The sequence below is a fragment of the Populus trichocarpa genome, chromosome 1 (assembly GCF_000002775.5).
Source record: "Populus trichocarpa isolate Nisqually-1 chromosome 1, P.trichocarpa_v4.1, whole genome shotgun sequence".
Taxonomy (NCBI): Eukaryota; Viridiplantae; Streptophyta; class Magnoliopsida; order Malpighiales; family Salicaceae; genus Populus; species Populus trichocarpa.
In genome coordinates, this window is record NC_037285.2 from 17,762,441 (window position 1) to 17,771,721 (window position 9,281).

Sequence of the window (9,281 nt, forward strand, 5' to 3'; positions counted from 1 at the left end):
AAACTAAATCATACATGAAAGTAAACTTTTAAAAGAAAGTTTTTTTACATGAAAATGAAAAACAATTATGGTTTATTTTATTTTGATCCTGTTCTTTTAACTATAATCTTAAATTATATTTCATGAAATTAATGTTTAATCTAATTCAAAAGTTTTCTAATACACTTTTGAAATAGAAAAGAAATAAAATTCCATACATAAAAGAAACAGCTGTCCACATTCTAGCTATTCTGTTGCTAGTTGCTACAATTAATACAGTAAAACGACATGTTGTTTTAATTATTTAGGTGTAATAATGTATTATGATTAATATAAATAGAATAGATGGGCAATCAATACAAAATCAAGAGTAACAAAAGTAGAACGACGAATGTAAACTTTCTATCGTCATCAAACTATGCTTATTTACCTTTATTTTAATTCACGCAGAGGACATTAGGAAACTAAGAGGCAATTCACACCAAGTACAGGACGCCTCCCGGACTGGTTAAGGGGAGAAGAGGAAGTGGGGGAGGGGGGGGGGGGGGGGGTGTTTCTTTAGACACCAAAACACCATTATAGAACTCACTTTGATACAGAGAGCGAGGGAGAGAAGAGAAAAAACATTAATGGATATCAATCTCCTTGACATCCTTTTTAGGCTTTTCAGTTCTTGGAATGGTAATGTATAGCACACCATCCTTCAACTCAGCCTTAATTTCATCAGCTTTAGCATCATCAGGCAACATAATGCTAGTATTATAACATCCATAGCTCCTCATTGACCAGTGCTCGCCGTCTGATCCTTCTTCCTCCTCTTCCTTGAGCTCTCCCTTTATTGTCAAAACCCCATCATCGATGGCGATCTTTAAGTCCTCCTTGGATACACCCGGAACCTCGTATCGTAATTTATAGCATTCATCTTTCTCTTTAACGCGGCCGATGAGGTTCGAGGGTGCCGGAATATGCAAGTTTTGGAACAGCTTGTTGATGTTATCAGTTGCTTGCACAAGTGCATTTCCAAGACCTGAAGGAAAAAACTCTGGTGGAGAGTGGGGGCAAATATAAAATGTATCAAAACATCTTTGAGAAGTTAAATTAATTTAGCTCAGAAATTTAAGTAGAGACCGAGTGTACCATAAAGTGCAGGAACAAAATCAATTCCATCACTCTTCCTCCAGAGACCTTTCTTGCCTTTCTTCCTGCGAAACAGCTTAGACTTGTCACTATCCTTGTCGATAGCTACTTCTTTGCCATCTGATGTCTCACGGCCTGCTATTTGATCGCTTGTTGTTGTTGTCATAAACCTCTTCAACAACCCATCATGGTTCCACCTTTGCCTTCGAACCCCACCGAGAACACCATCAATGCTAACTCCATGATTCACTGAAGAAGAAGCAGAGAAGCTCGTCCTTTGGGGCAAATTCCTCAAGGCCAAACGTGCCAAACTCATTCTTGAAAGGGAAGTTACTCCGAGGGTTAGCAAGAGACTATCAAAGGAAGAGGCGGATTCTTGCGGGTACTTGAAATTTATTGTTGCTTAAGCTGGAGAAAAATGAAAGAGAATTTAAAGAGGGAGGTGGTGTTGCAGTGGAGCTGGGTTGTGACAGTCGGAGAAGGGTCTAAGAGGTTCTGGGAGGTGATGACATATCAACCAAAAGGATTCACATGTAAAGCACTAGAGACTTCTTCTGGGTGTTTCTAAAATTGTACTAATTCGCTGCATGGCAAGAGAGTTCGAGATGACAACGTGTCTGATTTCTTCTGGGTGTTTCTAAAATTGTACTAATTCGCCGCATGGCAGGAGAGTTCGAGATGACAACGTGTCTGATTCCAAAGTCTTTTGCCTACTTTATTCGTAAGGGTGTTATGGTTTCGTTGGCTATTTACAAAACTAAGTGGAGATTTAGCACTTACCACTCTCTTTTCCAAGCCCATTTATCCGCCGGGGGTCATGTCACAAGAGTCACCTAGGCGCTCGTCATCATAAATTCGAGGGAATCGGCCAGCATATTTACTGGAAAGTAATTTTTTTTAAAAAATAAATTTTAAAAAAATAAATTATTTTCTAATATTTAATAGTATAATGAAAAATAAATTGAAAAACACTTTTCAGTATTTGGTTATATCATGAAAAATGAACTGGAAAATAACTTATTAATGTTTTATTTTTCTCAAGTTTATTAAAATAATGAAGAACAAATCTTACAAATTAAAAAGTTGAATGAGAATGAAATTGAAAAAAAATATAATTTCATAAATTATCTCAAATAAAATAAACAATAATCAAAATAATATAGATCAAATCTAAAAAATAAAAAAAATAAAAGATAAAAAAATTAAAATAATAATAATTAGCATTTCATAAATTATTTCAAATAAAATAAGTAACAATCAAAAGAATGAGGATCAAATTTGATACATAAAAAATTTCAATAAAAAAATAATAAGAGAAAAGCAAATAACAATTATAAAAATAAAGACTAAAGTTAATATAAAAATTAAATTTTAAGAGATAAAATTAAAAAATAAATATTCAAAACAAAATATATATAGCAATCAAAAGTTTGAGGATCAAATTTGATATAATCAGCAAATAATATAACATTTCTAAATTTTTCTCAACTTCCAGAAAGTGTTTTCCGCTCAAATTTTCCAGGAAAATACTTTTCTGAAAACCAAGCCAAATTTTCCTTTGACTGGAAAGTATTTTTCGTTGACCAACTTTTCTGAAAACCAAGCCAAATTTTCCTTTGACTGGAAAGTATTTTTCGTTGACCAACTTTTTTAATAATAAACAAACATATGAAAGTTTGGAAAAAGATTTCTCAAAAAGAAAATTCCAGGAAACAAACATCGCCTTAATAAATTCTTTATAAAGCCAGTTTGAGGACGAAAGGAATGGCAATATTGGTTCAAAAGTCAAAGAACCAATATCAGTTGGTAAAAATAAAAAATAAAAAAAAAATCCATGTCAAAGAACTGAAAACTACCACCACCATCAGTTGAACCAATATGCATGGCAATATTGGTTCAAAAGTCAGTCTCTTAGCTGGTACATGTGAGTAGCATATTAGCCAGAGGAGTAAGAAACTCGTAAAAGTAGCAAAATACTATGACCAGTTAAAACAGCGGCAGCCAGTTTTGTTTCTCATTTTTTTTCAGTGCAATACAAAAGGCAGGTCTAAAAATGCCTGTGGATAAATCAAATCTGGGGTGGGAATATGACAGACAATGTTACGGTTGATATACACACCACCTTTTGCTCGATGACATTTCAATGCTACAAGAATTGCGAGGGTATCTGATTCTAACCATCCATCAAATCTCTTGAACTTCTACTTAATCATACATACCCTCCTGTTCCCAAATGTCCACAAGAAAATCCACCATTTCCTGTCAAATATGATACCAATAAGCAATAAGTAAAGTATGGTTTTACGCCATCGGCTGGCTGGAGGGAGAAAACAAGATGCTCACAGTGAGTGGTATTGGCTGGGGAAACGGTTTGTTGCTCCCAAGCAAACTTTCATATGTCGCGTTCCAACTGCAGCAAAGCAAGAATTTTTTAACCATGCAGATGTTAAAAATGCAGAGGATAAAGATTAAAACTTGCAGGAAGAGATAGATATTTGATACTTAAGAGTTGAAGAAGAGCAGAATTAAATTTCACAAATGAGAATGCCTATTTATAGGCTTACAATCAAACTGAAAATACTAAAAACAATCTCAACTATCATCCAATTTTATTGGCACTACTTCTACCAACTGAAAAACAGAAAAATCAGGAGCAAGAATCTGATATAAAACAAAGACTAGGTCTTACTAAGATTGTTTCAAACTTCAGAGGCAAACTCTCATGAATTCTAACAGCAGAGACAATGAGTGCTGACAAAATAACCAGAAAACACATGAAAGATCGATGCTTGTTTTTAAGACAACAAAGTATGATTCCAAGAATGTTTCTCCACTTTTACATACAATGGTTAGACATTTGGAAGTCTAGACCACGGTTTTGTAAAAGTTTAACATTTGGAGTACCAACAGTCTTGCTGTTTGAACCGAAAAATAACACTCCCAATTGTTTCCAGAACAAGAAATTATCTGGTACTAGACAAGAATCATTAGATTGAAGGCATCAAATCAATTCTTCTTTTCATAAGATCTCCAATAAGTAAGAAAAGCCCTAGAACCCAAACGAGGACAGAAACTTATTGCACTCTGGTTTGGAAGATTGATTCCATTAAACTCTTCTTTTATGATGGTCTTGGTATTTTTGGACAATGGTCGTGATGGGCTAAGAGTAAGTCAACACAATAATCATGCCAAATTTCTAATTAGTTTTTCAGAGTTTGACACAATTTAAGGTGCTGCAAAACCAAACCCATTCCAAAGTCCTTATTTTAAAATGGTTAAAAGTTCCATCTAGATTATTTCTCAACTCTCCTTTCTTCATTGAAAAAGAAGGTCAAATGAGGAACTCAGAGCAGAGAACGTTACATTTTAGTTAAATTGAAACCACATGGAAAAAGGTGGCAGGGTCACTTGTAACACAAACAAACAGGAATTTAGACTTTGATTGTAGCCATATTTTAGGTTCATATGAATTTGATCAATTTGGAAAATAGAAGAGCTGCTCACTTTAATTTGGGTTCTTGAGGCAGCTGTTCCTCGTTCCCAGACCTTTTATTTCCCACCCAACAGTGTCTTGTCTGATTCCAGAGAAGAAGACCTGTAATCAAAAGTTCAGGTTCATACTTTTAGCAGTGGAGCAACCACGTATAGATGGGGAGATGCACATAAGAAGCGGGCACAGATTGCCATTAGCAAACACAGGATACTACTCTACCAAGTTTACATGCAAATTGTTAAAAAGTAGCCTATTTAAATCAGGCCTTCTTATAGGAAAATGAAAGAGTGAAATGGATGGACAAATGAGAGGGGTACGGGGTGGGGATAGTGCAGCTAGATGGCAGCTACTACTGTTGATTTTATTTTTCCATATTGCAAGCCATACTTACCTTCTGAAATATCTACTGATGTTGCTTGCTAGTTCTCATGTAGGTTGGGTATTAAAATGTAATGGAAGCTAGGTTCATTCTAAATAAGCATCAGCAGTCCAAATGCACAAAGCTGTCATAAGTTTGGAGATGCTAATATGATTAAATGCAAAAAAACTAATCAAAGAAGCCATGAGAACTTGCCATGATTTACAAATTCAGAAACGTTGTTAATACTGCCAGAGCCACCATGTTGATCAAGAGTCTGGTTCGCTATGCTAATTGATGAGATGCTTCCTTGTGACTGCACTGCACTGTAATCCATGTCACATGTGCTAGTGGTCCAGAAATCCTCTGATATGCTAGGTTTCTTCACAGTCTCACATTTAACTTTTGGTCCTTTTGATTGCTCACCCACGGAGGTAATTAGTGTGGGTTTATTATAGCAACCAAGACAACCACTGCTCTGTAACAAATGACATGCAATCATATAACTGATCAAGTCCCATATGGCAATACAATGCAGATCACAATGATACAGAGAATCATGAACCAATGATAATATTACAACATATAGGTAGACAGTACATGCATGTAAGCATGGAAAAATACACTTGAGAAACATTTTGTTTTCATTATCTTTTAGGAATCAAAGTTATAGCCTATGACATATCACCATGTAGACATCAAAGGATACTAGATGTACCAATATAACATAGAACACTAAAAGGTAAGGTACAAAGTGCAAACCCTTCGTACATCTTTCCTTGAGATTACATTCCTATAGAACAATTAAAGCAGTGTAAAATTTGAAGTGATTGCATGTCATGAAAAAATTTAATAAAATACCACAACATAACAACCCAATGATCATATCATACCAGGAAAAATAAACCATTTCAAGCGCTTCTCTCACAGCTAAAAATTTTTGGAATCAGAAAGGCAAGTGACGGCAGCTCATCAGTTTGTCAAACTAGTCCTTTTGTAGAGTGAATTTAAAAATCAATAAAGAAACAAGAAGACGCAGAACAATGATCACAGGGACATGATTGTTGCAGGGACAGTACTTAAAAAGATGAAAATGTGAAAATGGAGGAAAGCAAGAGAGGGAAGTTTTGAGGGCAGGAAGATTCCACAAGACCTTATGATTCAGCTTCATATAACCACAAAATCATGGATACTGTTGTTGATAGTGTGGAATGGAACATATTTAATAGATAAAAAATCATGTGGTGTTCAAAACACAGAATTACCAGCCATGTTATGAGAGAACTAAACACCACACTTTCAACTTCCTAACATGCTTTCCTAGATTCATAAATGGCCACTCACTTATATTGTGGTTGGAGGATGCATCAAACAGAAAAACATGTACTGTGTGCCAGGAGTTGTGCATGTTGTTAATGCCAAACTACAAACAAGGCTTGTAAATCATCTTATCTATGCTAATTGCAGAGAGCTATCTCAATTTTAAGATGATAACACAAATGCTCACGCTCACTATCAAGATTACTAACAGACATTTAAAAAAAAAATCTATCAGGTCTCCACTATGGTTATCAGGAGATGCTCTTAAAATTAGTACCCATTTGAATATTAATCTTGATTTATCAATTTGCAGATGTTGTATGCAATTGCTCCCCTGAGGCAGGTCAGATTAAAGCACATTTTTTTTTCTCGGAGCATGTCCTGAGTCCTATCAATTATAGTATTTTTGTACAGCAACCCAGGAGTGGAATACCATGCCAGAATACAGACAAGTTGCATTGCTGTTCTGTTGTCCGAACCACAACAACAATATTTGACTACGTGCCTGAAGCTAGAATGATCAACTAGCAAAGGTTGGATTGACAGCAATAGAAAACTCAGCCAATCTTATCAGGTTTCAAATATTTGAAAGAAAAAAATCATCATCTAAAACCTCAAGGAAGCAAATTTGTCAATTATCCTTGCTCAACCAAACTACCTGCTGCTAAATGGAAGCATATCACAGATACATTAAGAGATCATAGCAAACGCCTAGGCAGCAGATGATCTCCTAGGCAAGACATGTAAGTTGTTCACCATGTTATATAAGTTGCTCCAGCAGATAAAGCATGCTATGTTAGCAAGGGTTGAGAAATTTCAGTGTACTAACCAAAGAGTCACATTGGTAAAAAGAGTAACAATAATTTGATGATCGTGGTCAGTCCAATTCACAGAAATTCCAATTGCTCCAATAAAGTACATAAATTGTCAAGCAACCCAAAAGGGGCAAACTTGCACGGATTTCTTAAATAGTACACACTCACAATAAGAACTCAACTTATTCCTTCCCTTCACGATACTCGACAAGTTTTGCGTAAACAAGTGGTATTTACAATTATGGAAACCCGTTGCAAGATTGATGAAAAGATAGCATGATTGATTCCTTGCATGTTTAAACCTAAAACTCTATGGAAGTAAAACGCGGTCACTAGGAACCTAAAACATCAAATCATGAATGTGAACCTACAACATTCAACTTCACTTCTATCTTTATCTAATTGCTACCGAGAATAATAAAATCTGATTATTGTAACTTGATCTTGATAATTTCCTCTCTCAAAAGGAAACGTAAAAACAATTGCATAATCATAAACTAAAATGCAAGAAAAATAAATCCATCAATACCCATTTCCTATTCTCTTCAACATATCTCTAGACAACAAAAAAAATCATTTTTCTTCCAAATTTATCAGCGACCAAAAAAAGCAGAATTCAAGTCACAACCAATCAATCGTTAAAACCCACAAGGTAAATTCAAGAAAAGAATCCAGAAAACATACCCCATGCATGCAGTATGATGAATAATCGCTGATGAGATCCTGCACAAGTATGTGCTTTAGCAGGGAAAAGCAAAAAAATATAACTGCAAGAGACAAAGATCGGGAATCAATGTGATGGGCCTTCCACGGAGAGATAAAAGAAGAAAGAAAATAAAATAATGGAGAAGCGAGTTAATTATTAAAACGCGGTTAATTAATTAATCCAAACCATGCATTTCATCACTGCAAGCAAATATGGATATATGTGTGTGTGCTATGGATACACATTTAATTAAGATATTACTTAAACGTGAAATTTAAGTTTAACCTCACAAAAATATTATTTAATTAAAATTATTAATTTATCCAGAATATACTATATATGTATATTATAAAAACACTAAAAGATATGTAAAAATTATTGTGCATGATTAGGTTCTGCTTGGAAACACAGTTGAAACCGTGTTCTTTTAATTTTTTTTTAAAAATTATTTATTAAAAATTATTTATTTATGTTTTTAGATTGTTTTGACGTGCTGATCTCAAAAATAATTTTTTAAAAAATAAAAAAATATCATTTTGATGCATTTCTAAACGAAAAGTACTTTAAACTGCAACCGCTATTACAATCCCAAACATGTCTTAAACTATAAACTAAAACAAGAAGCATTGTGAATTGCAATAATGCTTTTTTGTTTTCATCATTGAGCTTTTTCCTTTTTTATTTCACCCTTATAACCAATTTAAGTTAATTTGTTGATGAAAGGGCAAAATTCAAAAAAAGATGATCAAAGTGAAAAGACTTAGTGCATGGGTGGCAATTTCAAAATTGACAAGAAAAATTCACTTTGATCTTTCTACTTTCTTGTTAATACATTTTTTGTCCCTAATTTTTTTTAAATTTAATTTTGATATACAAATTTATTATTTTTATTTTGTAGTCTCTAGTTTAATAAAGGAGAGAGAGACTTGTCAGATTCTGATAGTAGATAAAGAAAGTTTCATTTGACAATAATTTTGATCACTAAAAAGGTTAATCTGGATATCAAATGGTTTCATTTATGGTAAAGATCCATTAACTTTTTTTTCCCCTTAATATTGCTAAAAAAGAGATCAAGTTTGAGAGCGAATTTTGTTTTCAGTTTGGAATCGGGTTTTCGGATAAGGTTTTTTTTTTTTAGGGGGGAGAGGGGGCTTGTTGGTTTATTAGTTTATTTGCATAATTGAGATTATTTTAGATGTGTTTGGTGTGAAAATTTGTTGAAAAAATCATTTTTCTGTAAAAAAACACCTTTTTTTTATTTTCTTAAACTAGGAAGGAAACAATATGTTTCTGTCGCAACAAGCAACATGTCGTTTATCTTTATTTTTTTTCAAAAAAAATAAAATAAAAGCCCATATGCACATAGACTTTCCCTTGTAAGTCTGTAAGCATGGCTTTTAAAAAATAGATCAGGTGTGAAGGCCTGACATCTTTTTTTTTTTCTAATATTTTATCTTTAATTGATACCCATCT

General features: G+C 33.9%; 2 protein-coding genes across 5 annotated transcripts; both read right to left on the minus strand.

Annotated features, from left to right (window-relative positions):
* Positions 1 to 282: 282 nt before the first annotated feature.
* Positions 283 to 1,970, minus strand: LOC7475116 (26.5 kDa heat shock protein, mitochondrial). Of its 3 annotated transcripts, XM_052450075.1 has the most exons (3): positions 1,897 to 1,970; positions 1,117 to 1,524; positions 283 to 1,021 (listed from the first exon to the last, which is right to left on the minus strand). In XM_052450075.1, exons 2-3 carry the CDS (start codon positions 1,430 to 1,432, stop codon positions 606 to 608), a joined length of 732 nt encoding a protein of 243 aa, XP_052306035.1. In that variant the 5' UTR covers positions 1,433 to 1,524; positions 1,897 to 1,970; the 3' UTR covers positions 283 to 605. The 3 variants fall into 3 exon arrangements, with proteins under 3 accessions (XP_052306035.1, XP_052306036.1, XP_002299753.2); XM_052450076.1 differs by lacking the exon at positions 1,897 to 1,970 and having other exon boundaries at positions 283 to 1,006; positions 1,117 to 1,872; XM_002299717.4 differs by lacking the exon at positions 1,897 to 1,970 and having other exon boundaries at positions 1,117 to 1,863.
* A 1,125-nt stretch (positions 1,971 to 3,095) lies between these two features.
* LOC7475117 (uncharacterized) lies at positions 3,096 to 8,006 on the minus strand. Of its 2 annotated transcripts, none has more exons than XM_024602285.2 (5): positions 7,787 to 8,006; positions 5,184 to 5,440; positions 4,621 to 4,711; positions 3,460 to 3,526; positions 3,096 to 3,375 (listed from the first exon to the last, which is right to left on the minus strand). In XM_024602285.2, exons 1-5 carry the CDS (start codon positions 7,789 to 7,791, stop codon positions 3,322 to 3,324), a joined length of 474 nt encoding a protein of 157 aa, XP_024458053.1. In that variant the 5' UTR covers positions 7,792 to 8,006; the 3' UTR covers positions 3,096 to 3,321. The 2 variants fall into 2 exon arrangements, with proteins under 2 accessions (XP_024458053.1, XP_002299754.1); XM_002299718.4 differs by having other exon boundaries at positions 5,184 to 5,445; positions 7,787 to 8,005.
* Between the last annotated feature and the right edge of the window lie 1,275 nt (positions 8,007 to 9,281).

Excerpts from the sequence above, each read along its gene's own strand:
- LOC7475116 (XM_052450075.1), bottom strand. The coding sequence starts at position 1,432 with ATGAGTTTGGCACGTTTGGCCTTGAGGAATTTGCCCCAAAGGACGAGC. Across the intron at positions 1,022-1,116 it reads TTTTGTTCCTGCACTTTATG|AGTTTTTTCCTTCAGGTCTT; the intron begins GTACACTCGGTC and ends ACTCTCCACCAG.
- LOC7475117 (XM_002299718.4), bottom strand. Across the intron at positions 4,712-5,183 it reads TTCTGAATTTGTAAATCATG|GTCTTCTTCTCTGGAATCAG; the intron begins GCAAGTTCTCAT and ends TTTTGATTACAG. Across the intron at positions 3,376-3,459 it reads CCCAGCCAATACCACTCACT|GAAATGGTGGATTTTCTTGT; the intron begins GTGAGCATCTTG and ends CATATTTGACAG.